We start from the raw sequence: 21,794 nt of genomic DNA, 5'->3' as shown, positions 1-21,794 counted from the left end.
AAATGAAGCCACTTCTATAGATGGCCTTTTAGCCAAAGAATAGATTGGCTTACAAAATAAATAACATCACCTGTGAGTAATGTGTTCCCTTAAACAATCAAATATATGAGACCCAACATTTAACATTTACCCAAAGCAAAGATGAGAAGGCAAGGCTGGGCAGGGAAGCTAGGTCAGTGGAAACAGAACAGACAATAGAAATAATGAGAATGCTGACATACTGTGAAAATTATGACCATTGTTACAGGCAATTTGTATAAAAATTATTAAGTGGGAATCTAATATGCTGTGTAAGTTTTCACCTAAAACATATTCAAATAGTTTTTAAAAAATCAAATAACATACTGTACTGAGCAAATCTGCAAAAGACTCCTTTAAAGTGCTAAAAAGCAAAAATGTCATTTTGATGACTAAGGTCTGCCTAACTTGTCATGGTCTTTCCAATTGCTTCTCATGCATGTGAAAACTGGAAAATGAAAGAGGAAGACCAAAGAAGAAGGAATATTTGAATTATGATATTAACAAAGGATATTGTATATATGATGGACTGTCAAGGAGTCCTGGTATGGTGCTATGGGTTAATGCGCTGGACTGAAAAGTCTGGTTGAACCTCAAGGTTGGTGGTTCAATCTCATCAGCCGCTCCTCAGAAACCCTATACAGGGTCACTATGGGTCAGAACTGACCAACGGCACTTAACAACAACAACAACATGGACTGTTAAAAGAATGAACAAATCTGTTTTGGAAGAATAACCAGAGTGCTCCTTAGAAGTAAGGATGGCAAAACTTCATCTCAATAACTTTGGACATGTTATCAGGAGGGACCAATCACTGAAGAAGGACATCAAGGCTGGCATCATAGAGAGTCAATAATAAAGAGGCAGACTTCATGAGATGGATCAACAGTGGCTGCCACAATGGATCAAACATACCTAGTCTTGCGGGACTGGCACAGGACTGGGCAGTGTTTCTTTCTGTTTTGCGAGGGGTTGCTATAACTTGAAACCTACTCAACAGCACATGAATACTCAACAAATGGCAATGATGGTTAGATTTAAAGACTTCAGAAAAACAGTTTCAGATGGCCCCTCAGAAGCTGTAGCAGGAACTGATCGTGCTGACTCAGGAGAAATAAGTGAAAAGCAGTGGCAGGCTGAAGTATTGGAAAAAGAAAAATGTTGCTGGGATTTGGGATTAATAAATACAGTCTTTGGGGCTTCAGAGATATAGAACTGTGGGTGTGTAATACTAGAGGAGGCCAAGGAGCAGGCAATTTTGAGATTCAAAAGTGTTAATAGGAGCTTCTTTTAAAGCTCAGGAGTAAGAATAGGAAGATAATGTTTCAGGTTCACAAAAGTGAGATTTCTCTGAGGCTGTAAGGTAGGGAGGGGGAAGAGGTGATTTTAGTGTGTCAGTGACACAGCTGGGTTAGATTTCTGTGATGAAATACCAGTTACATGTTTCAGGAGCTTAGGAGAATTTGAAGTCAATATAGTTTAAGGGAAAGGATTGAGTCTCAACGTCGTTTTCCAAATGATATGTTTAAAAATGTATTCCTATCTTGTAATAGTATGTATAATAGCATATCTGTTATAATGAATTTCTAGTAATGAAATAATTTAAAGCTTAACTTAATCTACCGACAACTGTTCCATCACCAATTTCTGGTTGATGTGACCATGGATATTTTCATAATTTATGCTTTGGCAAACTGCTATGATCACTTTCTGATGTTTCTGAGGTTTTTGGAAGATCCTGGAAGTTATATTTTTTGTTTTGTTTGCTTGTTTCTCTGTTAAAGATTCCTTATTTAGTAGATGTATTGGAACTGACCTCAAAGGACAGAAAAGAGTTGCTTTTCAACTTTTGGCTAATCTACAATAGCTAAAAGACATTCTGGTGCCATAATGGGTTAAGCACTGGGCTGCTAACTCTAGAGTTGGCCATTCAAACTCACTAGCTACTCTGGGGGAGAAAGATGAGGCTATTTGCTCACATAAAGATTTACAGTCTCAGAAACCCTAAGTAACAATTCTATTCTGTCCTATAAGGTTGTTATTAGTTGGAATCAACTAAATGACATAGGTTTGGTTTTGGTTTTGGTTTGGTATGGTAGGTGAATCTGACTTAAGCTGTTTGGGGAAAGATAATGACAATTTTGAACTACTCTTGGGTAGGGCTTTGGAAGGGAAAGAAGGGTATGAATGGCGTGGAAGTTGCTCAAGGCCTGGCGGGCACAGGTTAGCAGCTCCGGGGGTGTGTGGAGGTTCTTGTTATATTTCTTATGGAGATTTATCCCAACCACACTGTTTTGAAACAGGAGCTCTCTGAAGAAACATTGGCAAGTTCTTAGATCACAAAGATCAGAATTTTGAGGCTCCTGAACCATAGAGCCTCCTCTCTTTTTGGACCAAGGAAACTATAAAGACAAAGGAGGCCTCTATGTTTTCCACCAGAGGGGTAGGATGGGGATCAGGAATGCTTTGGGTTGGCTCCTGATGATTGCTTTAAACAGTGCAAGTTGCAGTCCTCTCAGAGCAGTGAACCAGAATGAGGAAAGGAAACATGTGGCGTAAATTCTAATAGTCAGGGAAGTAAAATGGTCTAAGGCATGCATACTAAGAACAGGGATTATTTAATAGAATTATGCAATCTTCGAGTTGCAAGGGACCTCTAACATTCTAGTTTAAACCTTTTGTTGCCATGTAACTCTTTTCAAACAAAAGCTTCCATAGGTGCCCAAATACAAACCATAGTAAAGCAGGATTACTCTGATTTGCAGGTGTGGGTGGTGGATGGGGGAGGCAAAAAAGAAAATAAAACACAAATCTTATTGATGAACTTAGAAATATGATTAAAAATCATGGAAGAGAAGTTCTTTATTTATATTTATATCCTAGAGAGGCTAAAACAAAATTGATTATGAAGAATAAGGTTCCCCAAACCATCACATTCTCAATTTGGAAAAGTAAAGAAGATTTGAATATTTATGGGCATTTTAACTTGGAAGTATAAAGACAGGGAATATAGCTTTTAGTCACTTGAAAAGGACATTTGGATGGAAATGTTAAGATTTATGGCTCCATAGGATAAGCATTGAACTACTAACCACAAGGTCAGCAGTTCAAACCCACCAGCCACTTCTTGGAGACACTCTGTTGGGTCACGGTAAGTCAAATCAACTCAACGGCACTTAACAACAACAAAAGGATAAGCACTGGACTGTGAACCATAAGGTCAGCAGTTCAAGCCCACCGGTCACTCTGGGGAGAAAGACGAGGCTTTCTGCTCCAGCAAAAAATTTACAGCCTTGGAAATCCTTTATACAGGGTTGTTGGAAGTTGGAACCAAGTAGTGGGAACTTAACAACAAGCTATATAGGTTTGGGAGGCCTGGTGTGTCCCTGTAGGATAAGCACTAGACCTCTGGTTGGGTTGAAATGCAAGGTCGGCAGTTAGAACTCACCAGTTTCTCAGAAACCCTATCCAGGGTTGCTAAGAATCAGAACCGACTCAACAGCTCTAGCAACAAACAATATATTGGTTTGGGACAGTGAGTACCCAGCATTTTGAGAACGTTTGGCTCTCAACTAGAGGGTCAGACTCCAGCTTTGTCTGCTGATGCCTCACTTAAGAAAACACTTGTATTTGTCTGTTGTAACCTGCCCCAGTGAGGCACTGTGGGTTCATGTGCCAGACTGCAAAGCCATTTGAACTGTAAGGTCAGTAGTTCAAGCTCACCAGCTGTTCCTTGGAAACCCTATACAGGACCACTATGGGTCAGAATTGATTCCACGGTACTTAACTACAACCTTCCCCTTGCTTACTTTTGTGAAAGTGAAAATCGCTTCACGTTGGTGTTACAGAGGTGTTTCTCTTTTAATTTTTCAGAAAAAAGGGTAACTTTTCTTAGGAAAAAAGATGAAACAATAGGAAGTGCTGTTCAAGGGGATCTCGAGTTGCAGGAAGAAGGCTGGGCATTTGAAAACATAGTTCAGCCTTCACTACATGATCATAAACAAGGAGGTCTCGTGTGGGCCTCAATTTCCTTATCCATAAAAAAGGAGCTCTGGTACTATAATGGATTACGAGCTGAGCTGCCAACCACAAGGTCAGCAGTTCAAGTCTACCAGCCGCCCCGCAAGAGAAAGATGAGGCTTTCTGCTCCCGTAAAGATTTACAGCCTCACAGGGTCGCTATGAGTTGAACTGATTCCACAGTACATAACAACCAACTAAAGTAGGAAAGTTGAAAGAGGAACTCAAAAGCCCTCTTACCAACCGGTCTTCCTTGGTGTGGCTAAAAAACAAATACAGAAACTGGGTAAAAGTGAAAGGGGGTGGGGGGAGGCTTTGCTTTGATGATCAAGCAAGGAGCAACCCTTGACCAGAATCCCAAGGCAAGCCCTTGAAACAAAGGTAATTTAGTTTTATACATAGACACCAGAAAGTAAATTGGGGGAATAAGAATATATAACAGATTTCTGAGGAATGGTCATGACTATGTACCGAGGGGTGGTGTTAGGATTCTTGACTCCATAATCCTAAATGTCGTACAAGTTAATCTGATGCCATCTTTCTGGCAACTTTTTGTTCTTTGTCCACATTTCCTTTTTTCTGGGTCAACTGTAGGTTGAGGTTGTTCTTTCTGAGCATGCTCAACAAACCAGATCACTTCCTGTGGTGAAATACTTTCCTGGGAGAAAAGAGGGCTCAAAACAAATTATCAGAGGGAAAGAGCAGGAAAACAGGTGATTTATAAGCTATATTATTGTTGTGCCGTTAGGTCCGTTCTGACCCGTAGCAATCCCGTATAGAGTCTCCGAGGAGTAGCTGGTAATCTTGAACCATTGACTTTGTAGTTCAAAGTGACTTTGCAGTCCAGCACATTAACACAAAGTACCACACCAGGACTCCCTTATAAGATATATATGTGGTATCTTTTACTTTTAAAGTATTCAAAGGCAAAGATATCAGTTGGAGGACTAAAGTGCATCTGATCTGAGCCATGGTATTTTTAATAGCTTCATATGCATGTGAAAGTTAGACAACAAATATGGAAGACCACAGGAGAATCTGTGCATTTGAGTTATGGTGTTGTAGAAAAATATTAAAGGTACCATGAACTGCCAGAAAAATAAACAAATCTGTTTAGGAAAAAGTGCAGCCAGAATGCTCCTTAGTAACCAGGATGACCAGACTTTATCTCTTACACTTTAGACCTGTTATCAAGAGGGACCAGTGCCAGGAGAAGGATATCATGCTTTTTAAAGTGGAGGGTCAACGAAAACCAGGAAGACCCCCAGCAAAATGGATTGGCACAGTGGCAGCAGCAATGGGCTCAAGTGTAACAACGATAGTAAAATTGGCACAGGGCTGGGCAGAATTCCGTTCTGTTGCACATAGGTTGCTATGAGTTGGAACTGACTTGATGGCACCTAACAACATGAGGTATATGTTTCAAAATCCTGTGACGATAGTTCGTAAACCTTAAGGGTAGGTTCATCCGGAAAGCTGCAGAATGTACAGGTTAGGGGGGGGATCTCAACTCTACCATCTATGGCATCCTGTTTCGGGAATGAAACAAATCCCAGAATCAATTCTGGATCCTATGTAAAACCCACTGCGCCTGCTTTTTGGTTTGTAAAATAGGGGTGTCATCTAGTTAGGGTTACTGCGATTAAATAAGGCAACGTTTGCAAGTGCTGGAACAGTGTCGATGAATGACTAATTTTATGGCTTTCAGACAAATTCTGTCCTCCAGAGGGCCGCCCCCACAGTGGGATAAGATTAAAAAAATACATATATTCAAGGGGACATGTTAGAACTCCAGGTTGCAACATGCTACGTAAGGGAAAGATCGTGCGGTCTCTCGAAGCGGAAATCGGGGCTTCCACTTTCACAATTTCTACCCCGGTACCTCTTCTGTCTCCTATACCGGGTCCCCAGTACCCCAGCAGCTCACCAGCTAACGCCGGCCGCTACACCTCAGGATAGGAAGTCAACCTGGGGAGGCGGTGCTGTAGGGAAAGTCCTCCCCGACTCCGCCCCGGTGCGTCACCGCGTCGCTGCGCAAAGGCGTTTCCCGGGGCGTGCCGCGGTTGCTAGGCAGCCAGACCGCTCTCCTCCCCCCTCCCATCCTCGTCGCTCAATCTCTCCCTCCCGGTCAGGGCCAGTCGCGAACGAAGGCGCGCGGAGCTGCAGCATCTGGTTGAGAATCCCCGGGGAAGCGTCGCGGCCCGGGAGGCAACCCTTCCAGCGCAGGTGGTCGCGCCTAGCCGGAGTCTCCAACCGCCGCCCCTCCTCCGTAGGGGTCTCGAGCTTGCGGATGGGAGGCACGGCTCGCGGACCTGGGCGGAAGGATGCGGGGCCGCCCGGGGCCGGACTCCCGCCCCAGCAGCGGAGGTAACGGCGCCGCGAGGTAACGGGCTGGGGGCTTCGGTGAGAGCGGCTGGCTCTGGCAGGCGAGGCCTGAACTGTAGTCTGACTGAGCCCCCCCAAAGAGGGGCGAAGGAAGGGGTCTGATCCCTCTTGCCGGGTTCAGCTCCCCACCTTTCTCTCCAAGAGCTCCCCTCCCCCAGCCCATCGTGAGAGGGGGAGGGGGCTAGAGCAGAGTTAGGGGAAGAATTTCCACCCGCTGGATTATCTCTGGAGCTCTAGATCCGGTGTGTAAGGTAAGGGATTCCGAGAAGCTGATACTTTTTGTGAGATTTTTTTAACCAACTGGGGCAGCCAGGGAGCAATGCCTTTGGAAGAAACCCTGTTGCTCAGAGCGGTTAACGTAGGGCTGAACTCTTGGGGTTTGCTCTGAGGGGTATAGTAAGGCTTTAGACTTGCAGGTAAGCGGCCGTGCTGGGTTTAGGTCTATGAAGATCCTATTTTGGGATTTTCTCTGTCTTGCATTCTTTTACAAATATTGGAGAGAAAAGACCCAGTCCTCACTTCATTTGCATGGAGACTTCCTCTGGTGAATTTCCTCTGGCGGTCTGTCTGTAGAAGGAAATTCTGCAGGTCTTCAGTAAACGCCTGTCCGGGTCTATTTTGTTTTATTCATGTTGTTGGCAAAGACTCAGTCACATCCAGAATCTGGGCAGTGAAGCAGATCCTTGTTAAAGACAGAAATAATTCTATCCGAATGGAAGAATGTTTAGAAAAAGAGAACATTCCAAAATATTTGCAGTTGGTTTTTTTTTTTTTTTTTCTTTTCTTTTCCCCTTTGTATCCTTGTTGTGTTAAGTACTGTCGAGTCAATCTCTACCAATAGTGGCCCTGTATAGGAGCAGCTGGTGAGCTTGAACCACTGACCTTGCAGTTCAAACGGCTTTGCAGTCTGGCGCATTAACCCACAGCGTCACACCAGGACTCCTTACAACCCATCAATCAAGAAAACTAGAACTAATTTTACAGTAACAGTTTTTAAAAGCAAATAAATATTCCAGGATATTTCAAGACATTGAACAAAATTCTAATCTGCAACATAGTCACCATTGCATTTATAATACATCATGTAAAATGATACAGTGGAATACTGATGTGTATAACCAAGAAATCCATCCATATTCCTGGTGGCAGATGAATTACATTATTCAGGGCCACCTTGTGGATTAAATAAATCTTCTATCTTTTGTGTGTTCTCTTGCAGTGTTAAAGAACAGAGAAATTATGCTTATTCATTTAGTGTTTTGTCTCCACCACCCACCAGAGAAAGAAGTGGGAAAAGAAGTGAAATTCAGTGCATTCAGAGAATGCCTTATGTAATTACTTTAGTGTTCTGTGTGTTTCCCTACAAGTTACATAGATACAAGTAAGTAAATAAATAAATAGAAGACAGCCCAAAAGTTTTTGCCCGTGTAGACACTAGAACTATTCTTCCCATTTTAACATGAGGGGAAGGTAGTACATACAGATATTAGAATCCAAGTCTCTAGTTAGTTTTTAGGCTCTAAATTCAAACTTGCTTTCATTTACAAGTAATGAATTGAGTTAGAGCATTTTGATAGTCCCCACAAGGTTGGCGGTTCAAACTCACCAGCTGTTCCGCAGAAACAGGGTTGCTGTATGGGATTGCTGTGAGTCCGAAACAACTTCACGACACTTAACAACAACAACAAAGTTTAACGTAGGCACCCCATTATTAAAGTTGGTTGGTTATGTGCCGTGGAGTCACTTCTGACTCATAGTGACCCTGTACAGGGTTTCCAAGGCTGTAAGTCTTTACGGGAGCAGAAAGCCTCATCTTTCTCTCGCGGAACAGCTGGTAGTTTCGAACTGCCGACCTTGAGGTTAGCAGCCCGATTTGTAACCACTACGCTACCAGAGCTCCTTAGTTAAAGTACTCAGCTGCTGCTAACTGCTCACAGCTAAGGTCAGTGGTTCAAACCTCCCACCTGCTCCTGAGGAGAAAGATGTGACCATCTACTTCATAGAAACCCCTATGGGGCAGTACTACTCCATGCTAAAGAGTCTCTGAGTGGAATGATTCAGTGGCATTGGTGACTATAGTTTAATGAGGAGCCCTGTTAGCTCCGTGGCTAAGTGCTTGGCTGCTAATAGAAAGATGAGCAGTTTGAACCCACCAACTGCTCCATGGGAAAAAGTTGTAATTGTGCTTCTATAAAGATTGTTGCTGTTGTTAAGTGTCATTGAGTCAGTTCTGACTCATAGCAACCCTGTATAGGGTTTCTGAGGAGTGGCTGGTGGGTTTGAACTGCCAACCTAGTGATTAGCAGTCCATTGTTTATCTTACAGCAGCACACCAGACTTGGATTACAGCCGTGAAACTCCTATGGGGCAGTTACACTCTGTTCATAGGGTCATGATGAGTCAGAATCAATGGGACAGCCGTTGGTATAGTTTAACAACATTCAGAAAGTAAGGCTCCATTTTAAATTATTTTTAACCACAAACCTGAAGATGGTATCTTTTCTTTAAAACACATACACACACAAGTTGGGTTTCCTTTATTTTCTGCCAAGTACCCTTGTTGTACCAAACTGGCATAAAAAAGGTGGCACCAACCATACCTTCCACAACACTCTGCTTCTCATCTGGATTCCATCATTTATGGCAATGGCCACACGGAACACAGACAGCATACTGACAATTATGGAGTTTACTAGGGAAGTTACCAAGTTATAGTTCAAAGGCAGAAATGTTCAGAGAGCAGTTGCTCTAATCAGGACAGCCTCTTTTCAGCCATGCCTGTAGGCAAGCCTCTTTCTGCCTGGGTAACACAGCTCTTTAGCATTACTGATAAATGCTCAAAGGCATTCCAGTCGGTTGTAAGCCTCAGTCCAAACAAAGGCTCTTGGCTTAGTTAGGTCAGCAAACCAAAACGCCCTCAATTAAGTGCCTGGAGCCATCCCACTCAGCAAGCAAGCCTCCTGGCCAAAGTCATACAGCTTTATTTGTTCCCTGTCTTAAGCTCTGACTTTTGCTTCTGCTCTTGTTGCTATTCCTCTGCCACTTCTCTGGTATCGTAGCTTTCTGTCCCTGGGACAAAGAGGTTCAATTCACAGGGATCTTGGAGTTCAGAAGACATGCTCTGCTCCTGGCTCTTCGTCGATGGTTGTTGTTGTTATTGTTAGCTGCATTTTGGCATTGAATTCTAAATTGGAAAACTACCAGCTATTCCATGGGAGACAGATGAGGCTTTCTGCTCCCATGAAGATTTACAGCCTCGGAAACCCTGGACAGGGTCGCTATGAGTCAGAACTGACTCCATAGCACATAACCACCACCACCACTACTCTTTGCTAGTTGTTGTTGTTGTTGTTAAGTACCGTCCAGTCAGTTCTGACTCATAGTGACCCTGTATAGTGCTTCCAAGGAGCGGCTGGTGAGGTTGAACTGCTGGCCTTACAATTCAAACCGACCTTGCAGTCCAGCACATTAACCCGCAGCACCATTAGGATTCTTTAAGGATTGTTGTTTTTAAGTGCTGTGGAGGCGGTTAAGAACCAATGTAGAATCCATTGCTAAAATGCACTGTAGATATTTGTAGTGTTTCTTTTTTTTTGTAGCAGATATGAAGCAGTTAAGACATAGCATGTGTTGGAAATACAAATTTATATTCTTCCACCACTGACAGATTTTATCTATAATCTTTTCAACTAGATTGGGAGATGGTGTCTACGATACCATCACGATGATAGATGAAACCAAATGTCCGCCTTGTTCAAATGTTCTCTGCACTCCTTCAGAACCACCTCTACCCAGAAGACTCAATGTAAGTACATGAAACAGTGCTTTGCACTGTTTTAGGAAGGAGGAAGTACTGAATGCTCAAGATACAGATATGTATCTTAGGTGACCTAGATACTTGTCTTTTTCCTTTTGATTTCTCCTGATTTTGAAATTACAATTTCTGGGATCCCAACTTTAGCTGTTTGGGATGATTTTGATTTAGAGCCTTTCTCAATCACTAGAGAAAAAAATAATAATGCTCCTTTTATGTGCTGGTGTCGTTGTTAGCTGCCTTCACATCCATTCTGACTCATGGAGATCCCATGTGTGCAGAGTAAGACTGACTGCTCCATAGAATTTTTAAGGCTGTGACCTTTCAGAATCAGATCACCAGACGTCTGTACTGAAGCACCTCTGGGTGGGTTTGAACCACCACTCTTTCAGCTAATAGACTGGTACTTAACCATTTGCATGATTTTTCGATCTGCTGATATACTCAGAGTATTACAAAGGCTCCTTTTAACAAGAAACAACAGAAAATATCCCTGAATTCTTAGATCTGCAGATTGATTTCCTGTGCAATAGAAATGCAGTCATAGCTTATTAGCAAAGTAAAGAGAACAATTTTATAGATCACAAATCAAATTTGAATAGCACAGTTTGGTTTTTGATACAATTAATCATTCTGAGGACTGCAGACACTTAGCTTTTGACACTGTTTCATTCCAGATAAGGATACAATGAATTCACATTTTCTCAGCATCTGTAGCATCACTGGGAAGAGCTAGGGCTTGGACAGTCTCCATGACAGGGAGAAGCTCTCATCTGACTTTAGATTTTGCTGCATACATTATCTAATGAGAAAACTGAATTGACTACTTTGTAATACTTCTTCCCATTTTTGTCTTTAAGACCTAAAATTGTTTCTGTATACTGGGAAAAAAAAAATGACAAGTTTCAGCCCATTTTAAAAATGAAGCTCAATCTTTTATTACTTTCAAGGCAAATATATTACAAAGCATAGGCTACAAAGATGTAGAAGGCTGGCCATTCAATTTTTAATCTCTTTTCTGGGGTGTAGTAGGACTTGCTTTCCTTTCTTGTTTCTTTAGTTTGTAAAAACCTCTTCTGAGTTCTCTAGAACCACATACCACATTGTTGACCTTCAGATTTCTTGGCTACTTGCTGCAGTGAGAAGGGTTATCCAGGAAATGTTTTGCAACTGATGTGTTAAAATCACACTTAAAGTTCATTTGAACTTTAATTCAGAGTTGTCAGATGCTAAACATATTCTATTGATGGATATGTTTCAGAGTCAATATGAATTAAATTCTTACTTTATGCGATTCAGGTTTTAGGAAACAAGACGCTCCCATTCAAATCCAATTGTGACTTTACATACTTTTCTGAAGAAAAAATGGTTTTTTGATCTTTGGTGATATTTGTAGTTCAGTATGCTATGACTCTATCCTAAGACCCTGTTCTTTTCACAGTCTTCCAGCTTCATTGTTTATTCAAGATACTCTTACATTCTCTTTGTGAACTCTAAATCAGTCTGCCCATAGGCTTTGATTGGGCTAAGTTTTGTGTTGCAGGGATTTAGTGTCAGGGGTTGGGGAGATAGAGTGTACTTACATCTGTTGTTGTTAAGTGCCGTCAACTTCATAGCGACCCTGTACAGATTTTCCAAGGAACAACTGGGGGGTTTGATCTGCTTACCTTGTGGCTCTTAGTCCAGTGCTGATCCTACAGCACCATACTAGGAGTTCACTTTATATCTAGCAGAAGAATATTCCTGTTTTGAAATCCTCATCAAGATCTTTAGGATTTAGGCAACAGCAATTGGAAAGGTTGGATAGGAACCTTAGAGAGCAGTGAGTTCAGGTTAATGAGGGAGGAACAACTCAGAAGAAGGAAGGTGAGGATGATGGCACAATGTAATCAGTGTCACTGAATTATACATGTAGGAACTACTGACTTGGTATGTGTTTTGCTGTATATATTCTCAACAACAACAACAAAATAAATTGAGAATTTTTAAAATATTTAAGGCTTGCTTAAAACTGTAGAAGATTCTATTTGAAATATCAGATTCCATTAGCAGTGTTTGTGAAGCAGTCCTAAGAAACAAAACATGATAAATCTGGCATTATCCATCACCCTAGAAATAAATACATAGTTAGCAGAATTTTTGATATAATTGAACATGCACATTGGTTCGTTATTGTAAATTTTAATCCTGGATTAGAAATATATACTGTTTTATGCTTATTTTACATTAGCATGTGTGAACATTGTAGATTCTCCTGGAACAATGGGTTGAAGTTTTATTTATAGCACAGCAGACTTGATACATAATTGATTTAAGCCACTAAATCCAGTTATTTACAGGAAAGAAAGCTAAGGAGAAAACTCCTTCCTGTTTGGAAAAATTCCTTCCTGGAATTCTTTAGATATACTGAAGCGCCAAACACTGATCATCTGCAGTGGACTAGAACTGATGTTTTATTGTGTTCTGTTCTGGGAGCTACATTTCAAAGGACACATAAATGAAGTGCAATTTGTGTTGAGACTATGAACAGGAAAGTAAGGGTAACTGAGCACATGTCATATGAGATAGAGGGGTGTAGTGGGGATGGCAAACTTTGAGAAAAATGGTGAGGGCACCTTTTAGGTATCTGAAGGGCCCTTACATCAAATTTGGCCACTTCACGTTGTTCCAGTGGGCAAAGTAAGAATTAATTTACAGGAAGAGACATATTTAGGGCCACTTTCAGAGAAAACCATGAGTTAGGAAATCCAAATGGCATCCTTAATCTTATTGTAACCGTTTTGTGAAAATTAAATTTCTGTTATGTATCTGCTCTTATTAATGTTCTGTATCCAAGACCCTCTCTTTATCACAAACAGAGATGAAGACCTCCAGAGCCAGTGCAAACTTACATGTAGACAGAGTAGGTGAAATACTCAGGGACAGACCCTGTACCACAAATACCTTTCCTGCCAGCTTCACTGATGACTCAAGTGCCTAGTCATTCCTTGAGGTAAAGGCGCTGATCTCCTGTTAAAGTCCAAATAACCCTGGAGAGGTAACACATTACGTTGTATAGCTAGTTCATAGTAGGTTTTACGTGCGGGAGAGAGGGTGAAGAGTGTTTGTGCATCTGAAGGAGAATTTCTGGTGTAGTGCCCCCACTGAGAAGAAGGTCTATGAAGTGCCAGATCCCTGGTGCAGGGTGTATAATAAGTTTAAATCTTAATATAGTGAGAATCTTGCTGAATGGTGATCAGCGCTTTAAAAATGTCATATCATTTCTAAGGGTCTTTCTTGCATCTTATTCATTATAATTTGATGTACACAAATTATCATCCACATTTCACAGATGAAGAAACTGAGACTAGGAAAGATTAAGTAACTGCCCAGGGACCTCAGAGCTTCTGAGTCACCTAGAAAGGCCAGACCTTCTGATTTCCTGTTCTTTTTCAGGATGTGTCCCAAAGACTTAAGCAGTATGCTTATAGAAACATTAGAATTCCAGAGTGAAAAAATTTAGGAAAACTGGCTGAGATGTTTATATAAATGTTTATTCCTGTTACATAAATCTAACTAAAGCCAAATAAATATCATTCTTTCTCTAGTTCACCTAAGTTGATTTTCTGATAGATTGTAGTCCCCTGGGAACACTTGTTTTTTAACGTTTTTAAAATAGGTAACAGGAAGTGTACACATGTGTATTAGGTGGATGGATGGGTTAACCGGATCTGCTTCTGTATTGTGATCCCTAAAACCAGGCATAGTTACTTGATCAAATTCTTGATCAAGGGAAATGTTGGGTTACACTTGCGTTGTAGCAAGGTTCTGACTCCAGGCTCATTTATTTGCTTAACTAGTGATAGTTCTTTGTTTTGGCATCAGAGAGATTATCTCTCTCTGATTGGCTTCAGAAAGTTTCTTTTAATTCCATTTTTCCACAAAGTACCCTAGTATTTCATGGCTTTATTTTACAACTAAGTGCCATAGTATGGCTATAGTTTTGTACTGGCTGCTTCACAACGAGACTGGGAGCTGTTTGAGGTTTTTCAATACTTAAATCTTATTTATCCTTTTTCTGTTTATGTTTTCGTATTACATTTTTATGGGGCTTTTGTTTTAATGAGCCAGGTGTTATTGTTTGCTTAGGTTATATGAAAAGTTTATTTTCTAAAAGCTTGAAGACTTTGAATCATTGCCCTTGGATTTTTTTATCACATTCTTAAGAGATTTTAGCTAGCTCAGAGCTCTTCTGGAATTATTTACTCCTGATCGTGGACTCCTGTTATGGCGCTGTAGGATCAGCATTGGACAGCAAGATCTGTTTGAACTGCAACGTGGGTGGTCCAAACTCACCAGCGCTCCTCAGAAACACTATACACGGTCACTAAGAATCGGAACTGACTCAAAGGCACTTAACAACAACAGTGGTGTTGATGGTGCTAGTGGTGTGCTGTGAAGTCAGTTCCAACTCATAGCAACCCTGCATAGGGCTTTCGAGGCTGTAAATCTTTATGGGAGCAGAAAGCCTCATCTTTCTCCCATGGAACAGCTGGTAGTTTCGAAATGCTGACCTTGAGGTGAGCAGCGCAACTCATAATCACCACGCTACCAGATCTCCTTAACAACAACACTAGAAATTCTGAAACTAATAAAACAGACCAGGGATACAGTTCTTCATGGTCCTTTGAGAAAAGATGTTCTTTGAAACATAACATACTTTAAAAAACAAACAAACAAGGTTTGTTTTTTCCTTTTTACCTTCTTATCCCTTCTTATATTTTCCTTAATACTAATGTTTTTAGAAGTATTTGGCTATATTTGCTTTTATTTTCCTACATATTACTTCAAAGAATCTTATTGCAATTCAGAGGAACACGTGGTGCTTTAATTTATGGATTATTGTTACAGGAAAAATTTAAGCGACATCGAGTAAAATGGGTAATAGACCTTTGTCAGATCATGTGGGCTCTTTAGGTGTTGTAGGTGTATATATGTGTGTGTTTCTGTATGTGTTGTGTGTGTATAAGAGAGACAGAAAGCAAGAAACTCTGCCTCAGTAGTGAACATGTTTACAAGAAGCACCCAAGGGCCTGGGACTCTGGCTCCCCTCAGCTCTTCACTGCTTCCGTCACTGACTGTCAGATTGTTCTGTCTCTCTCAAGTCCCTATTATTGAACAGACACATGAAGAGTTGACCTAGATGATCTCAGGAGCTCCCTCTGACTTAACCCAGTGCTATCAGAATTCGTTCTGATTCACAGCGACATTATCGAACAGAGCAGAACTGCTCCATTGGGTTTTCAGGGCTATAAACCTTTATGGAAGCCAACTGCCTCATCTTTCTCCTGTGGAGTAGCTGGTCGGTTTGAAGTGCCAACCGTTTAGTTAACAGCCCAGCTCTTAACCCTCTGTACCATGACTTCTTTCCTCCAGCTTTGTTCTTACTAAGTGCCTTCAAGTCAGTGCCAACTCCTAAGTGACCCTGTATAGTGTTTCTGAGGAGTGGCTGGTGAGTTTGAACCACGGACCTTGCGGTTCGCAGCCCAGTGCATATCCTACAGCACCACAGCAGGACTCCTCCCTCTAGCTTAGAATGAAATAATTTAGTTCAGCAATAATTTATATGGGGACCTGGGAATAAGTCAAGGCTGAGTCAAGGCTGTAGTCAGCGTGTCAACCCTACCAGACAGAAATTGTGGCACTAGGAGAAACTGGTGCTGAGGACTATTGATGGGAAGGACCTTAGGCTGGGAGTCAGAAGACCTGGGTCCAAATCCTGCCGCAGCTCTTAATTATACATTATAGCTTGCAGAACATGTATTATTTTAGACCTATTATATGCCCTTAAGATTTGGGAAGATACTTGAAACAATAAGCCACATAAGACACTATATCATCAAGCTCCAAATTGTGTGGTACAGAGTCAGAAGAGCTGGAGTTAAAATGTGAGGTTAATTAGTTAAGTAGACTTGGAATAGTCCTAAGTGGAAGAGAGAGGACTTGGGTTTGGCTACGAAGGAGAGTCTAGGATTTGAGCGAATGGCAATGAAGGGATTCCCATTGCAAAGAAATACTTTTAAGACAGAACCTAGCATGTTTGGAGTCTTAAACATAGCTAGGGATGTATTTAGTATTGGTGTGGCCAAAATATTCAGGGAGTCTGAGGATTAATAAAACTTACAAGTCTCTAGAAGACCCCTGGTTTTCTTCTTTCCCCTTTGGATGATTGTGACCATAAAGTAAGCATGACTGGACATGTTTGTTCTGTTGTTATTGTTCAGGTGGGGAAAGACTCCTTTCATTCCCCAAATCATTTTAGTGGCTTTAATATCACCTTCATTTTTCTCTTGCATAGATTACCACCGAGCAGCTGACAAGAGACCATACTCAGCACTTTCTGAATGGAGGTGAGATGAAGGTAGAGCAGCTATTTCAAGAATTTGGCAACAGAAGATCTGATACTTTTCAGTCCGCTGTCGTCACTGACTCTGAAAAATGCTCTCCTACCGTTTCTCAGGGTAAAAGTTCAGACAGCCTGAACACAGTAAAATCCAGTAGTTCCTCCAAAACACCCAAAGTGGTACCACTGAATCCCGAGCAAGCCCTGAAGCAGTATAAACACCACCTCACTGCATATGAGAAGCAGGAAATCATCACGTATCCAGAAATTTATTTTGTGGGCCCAAATGCTAAAAAGAGACCTGGTGTTATTGGTGGTCCCAATAATGGGGGTTATGATGATGCAGATGGGGCCTATATTCATGTACCTCGAGACCACGTAGCTTATCGATATGAGGTGCTGAAAATCATTGGCAAGGGGAGTTTTGGGCAAGTAGCCCGGGTCTACGATCACAAACTTCGACAGTATGTGGCCCTAAAGATGGTGCGCAACGAGAAGCGATTCCATCGCCAAGCTGCTGAGGAGATCCGGATCTTGGAGCATCTTAAAAAACAGGACAAAACTGGCAGCATGAACGTTATCCACATGCTGGAAAGTTTCACATTCCGGAACCACGTTTGCATTGCCTTTGAATTGTTGAGCATAGACCTTTATGAGCTCATTAAGAAAAACAAGTTTCAAGGTTTCAGTGTCGAGTTGGTGCGCAAGTTTGCCCAGTCCATCCTGCAATCCCTGGATGCTCTCCACAAAAATAAGATCATTCACTGTGACCTGAAGCCAGAAAACATTCTCCTGAAACACCACGGGCGCAGTGCAACCAAGGTCATTGACTTTGGATCCAGCTGCTTCGAGTACCAGAAGCTGTACACATACATCCAGTCTCGTTTCTACAGGGCTCCAGAGATCATCTTAGGAAGCCGCTACAGCACGCCCATTGATATATGGAGTTTTGGTTGCATCCTTGCAGAACTTTTAACAGGACAGCCTCTCTTCCCTGGAGAGGATGAAGGAGACCAGTTGGCCTGTATGATGGAGCTTCTAGGGATGCCACCACCAAAACTTCTGGAACAATCCAAACGTGCCAAGTACTTTATTAATTCGAAGGGCCTACCACGTTATTGCTCTGTGACTACTCAGGCAGATGGGAGGGTTGTTCTTGTGGGGGGCCGCTCACGTAGGGGTAAGAAGCGGGGTCCCCCGGGCAGCAAAGACTGGGTAACAGCACTGAAAGGCTGTGATGACTACTTGTTTATAGAGTTTTTGAAAAGATGTCTTCATTGGGACCCCTCTGCTCGCCTGACCCCAGCTCAAGCATTAAGACATCCTTGGATTAGCAAGTCCATGCCTAGACCTCTTACCACAGAAAAGGTGTCAGGGAAACGGGTAGTAAATCCTACAAATGCGTTTCAGGGACTGGGTTCCAAACTGCCTCCAGTTGTTGGAATAGCCAACAAGCTTAAAGCTAACTTAATGTCAGAAACCAACGGTGGTATACCACTGTGCAGTGTATTGCCAAAACTGATTAGCTAATGGACAACAAACAGTGTGCTCGGAAATGCATATACATATATTTTTAATTATCTTGCAAACTTAAAATTGGAAGTAAAGGAAAAAATATAAGCCCGTTGATGGATATGTTTTGTTAAGACTAGACTTTTTTTTTTTTTTTTTTTAAACAGGCAAAACATTTTTATATGATTGTAAAAACTCTTCAAGGGCTAATTACCTAACCAGCTTGTATTGGCCATCCTGGGATATACATTAAATGACTTTTTATAGGTCACCGTATCTTGTTTATTATTATCAAATACACTTCAAGCTATGTATTAGTCTGTTGGTTTAAATCCCTTTCTCTCAAGACAGAAGGTATACCAAAAAGTATATCCCAACTTCTGCTTGCTTTTTGTTTTCCTCAGCCTCTGTTCTGGAGGGGTAGCTGAGATGTGGCGCTAGTTGTAAACAAGAAGAAGCTAGATCTCATTCTAAGTAAGAGGACTCACAGAAGTCTATGGGCTGGAGGAATCGCCTGGAAGCTGTAGTTACCAGAATTGGTGTCATTATTACCCAATGATTAATTTGTCTTCCCTTCAATTCTCTCATGCAAGGTGCTTTGGCTTTTTAAATTAATTATTATTTAGCCTCTGATTTGTTTTCTGGACATGCAAAACATTTTCCACGTATCTTACCACTTTACCAAATAATCTTTTATGGTACCTGAGTTTTCCAAGTGAATCATGTCTTCCCGTCCTCTTTCCTCTCCTATCCCTTTTCTTCCCCCATCTCCCAAACACCTAAGACAGCTTCTTTACCCCTAACTGACTTAGAATGTCAGAGGTCTCATCAGCAGAAGAATTGCAGCTCTCTAACTTTTTGGCATCCCCAGGACCAGCCTCCACACATGCATTTTAATGGCTTACCTTCCTTATAAATGTGATCTCTCTCAGGGAAACCTGACTCCAGCTTCAGTGCCTGCCCTCCTCTCTTTTCCAACAATCTGCCTCCTTAATGTGACACCTTTCCCCCCTCTTCCAATTTAAACCTAAGGCTACTCCCTAGATTCTAGGTGAACTGCAGTTATGTTGTTGTCATGTGCCATGGAGTCGGTTCCAACTCAGCGACCCTGTACAGGGTTTCCGAGGCTGTAAATCTTACAGGAGCAGAAAGCCTCATCTTTCTCCAGCTGGTAGTTTCAAACTGCTGACCTTGTGGTTCACATCCCAATTCGTAACCACTCGCTACCAGAGCTACCAGAACTGCAGTTATACATATCCCTTATTTGAAAATCCAGCACCCACACCCACACCCACTTTCTTACTCCTTAGCTTCATTCACTTCAGTAGACTTTTTTTCTCTGATGATATTAAGTAAAACTCATTGCTGCCCAAATGTCTTAGAAGGGTGAAGAAGGGACAGTAGCTAACTACTGCTGTTGGGGACGGTGGGGGGTGTTACTCCTGTTTCTTTTTCCTGCACCCTCTCGACTGTATGACTAAATTCTGCCCTATAAATGTGTTCTTTAGAGTAGTGCATTTGTTTTCTAGAACCTAGTTCTCAGAATAAACCATTCTCATTTTTTTCCCTAGAGTTTAGACTCTGAACTCCACAGGACAGGAAGGATGTTTTTTGCTCTTTGAGCAGCATGGTAGCCAAGCAAAGAAGAAAAATATGTCGTGGACATATTATTTAAAGAGCTTTCCTTTGTCCTAAAGTATTCATGGTTGCCACTGCACAGGCTGTGAAAACGAAGAAGTGTTCAGATGTGACTGCAGTTGCCCACGCACAAAGGTCAGGTGGCAGGAAAGATTCCAAACTCAGGCCTCAGTTCTTTAAAGCGGAGAGGGGGAACATTCTGGTCCTTTGGTGACAGAGAAACGGGACTATTTAACACCTTACTGATCTCCTTTACTCTTGGTTTATAGAAGGGTATGTAACAGCTCTTTTTGATCACTTTAACTGCTGCTGAATTCCCTTGTGGAGTTGTTTCAGAGTCTTCGGCATTATCTAGGCAGAACATACGTTGAGGTGGTTTTGCCAGTTGCTATCGACATAGAAGACCTGCTCTTCTGAGCAAACTGTTAGGACGGATTACCGCCCCAAATATCTGTCATGCACTGGACTTCAATGTTTGTGTTTTCAAAAGTGAGAGGTCTCAGTCAGCCAGCACTGTGCCTGGACTCAGACAAGAGTGTGACTGAGGTTGGCATGGTCTCTATTTTTGTGTACTGCATCGTCCTTAGTGACTGAAACCAGTCTGAGGGAAAGGATAGAAACAACCCATGACTCTGAGCAAATTCTAGAAAGCTCTGAGAAGGTGAATATGTGCTTCTGCCTAAATCTGGCAACTGAGAGAGTGACACAGAACAGAATCATTCAAGTTGGCAGGTCTGTCTGCTGCAGGCCGATGCAAGTCTGGGGGAGAGTGGGCTGCTGAGAAACATGATGGTGGTTGTGCAGATGGATTTAAGGAGGCTCAGGAATACATTTCATGTTTAGGGACAAGTAGTTGTTAGAGGCTGTCACCCTCTACCCTTTATTTTCAGCCACTGTGAAAGTTTTCCGTTGGATCTCTGCCCAGTCATAGCAGTCAGTGACTGAAGTAAATCCAGGTTAGTGCAGAGATGCAGACTGTGTCTTATGCATAGCCACTAGAATGTTCTCTGACCTTTTCTGTTCTTAGTCAAGTCGGTTGGCTTACTGATCTTTATGTTTCCAAAATGATTACTGACACAGTCAAAAAGTTGGATTGGGAATTTTTATTTATTTCACTTCTAAAATCAGTTATTTCTTTAAAATGGGAAATTGGTTGACTCAGCTGGTAATTGATCATCATGAGCATCATAAACATTGTAGAGGCCATGCTACCTTTACCTCACTGCCACTGACCTGTTCTTCACTCATCATGTGTTGTTGTGATTCCTCCTTATATTAGGATTTAAGCTTCAGATGTCTCTAAGATGTTCTAAAGAATAGATTTCGATGTCCATTGGCCAAGTGCAGATGTTGAAGACTGGTTTCCCTCCAGGTAAGTTGAGCACACAGTTCATCTCGGATCTCTGGTGGTGCTGTAGGATAACACTCGATCACAAGGTTGGTTTGAACTACACGGTCAGTGGTTCAAACTCAGAACCACTCCTTGGAGACCCTGTACAGTGTCTCTGTGAGTCAGAACCATTTTGACGGCACTTAACAACAATCAGGTAGGAGTTTTATGGGGCCACTTTCTACTGTTTAGTATGAGACATTTCCTTTGAAATAACAAGAATAAAAATGCAGCTATATTCCCAACTATCATAATGATTCTGCTTCTGTCCCAAAGGGGCAGGGACTAAGAAAGTCTAGCCTGACCATTTTCTTCCCAGAGAAAACTGACTTATGACTATATTGTTGTTGTGGGTGCCATCAGGTTGGTTCCAACTTTTAGCAACCCTTTGCACAACAGAAAGAAACACTGTATAACCCTCCACCAGCCTCACAACTGTTACGTTTGAGGTCATTAGTGCTGTCACCGTGTCACTCAACTCAATGAGGACCTTCCTCTTTTTCATTGACCCCCTCCTTACCAAGCATGACGTCCTTCTTCAGGGACTGGTCCCTCCTGATACGATGTCCAAAGTATGAGCGACAGAGTCTTACTACCATCCTAATTTCTAAAGAGCAATCAGGGCATATACTTCAA

The 21,794-nt window shown here is 41.8% G+C and overlaps 1 protein-coding gene across 2 annotated transcripts; it reads left to right on the top strand.

The window, feature by feature from the left end:
- The first annotated feature begins 581 nt into the window (after window positions 1-581).
- DYRK3 (dual-specificity tyrosine-(Y)-phosphorylation regulated kinase 3) lies at window positions 582-18,401 on the top strand. Of its 2 annotated transcripts, none has more exons than XM_006834062.1 (3): window positions 582-598; window positions 10,116-10,227; window positions 16,574-18,148. In XM_006834062.1, exons 1-3 carry the CDS (start codon window positions 582-584, stop codon window positions 18,146-18,148), a joined length of 1,704 nt encoding a protein of 567 aa, XP_006834125.1. The 2 variants fall into 2 exon arrangements, with proteins under 2 accessions (XP_006834125.1, XP_006834124.1); XM_006834061.1 differs by lacking the exon at window positions 582-598 and adding an exon at window positions 6,166-6,404 and having other exon boundaries at window positions 16,574-18,401.
- The last annotated feature ends 3,393 nt before the right edge of the window (window positions 18,402-21,794 follow it).

This window comes from Chrysochloris asiatica, unplaced genomic scaffold (assembly GCF_000296735.1).
Source record: "Chrysochloris asiatica unplaced genomic scaffold, ChrAsi1.0 scaffold00009, whole genome shotgun sequence".
NCBI classification, from domain to species: Eukaryota; Metazoa; Chordata; class Mammalia; order Afrosoricida; family Chrysochloridae; genus Chrysochloris; species Chrysochloris asiatica.
This window is presented reverse-complemented; position numbering and strand designations above follow the sequence as displayed.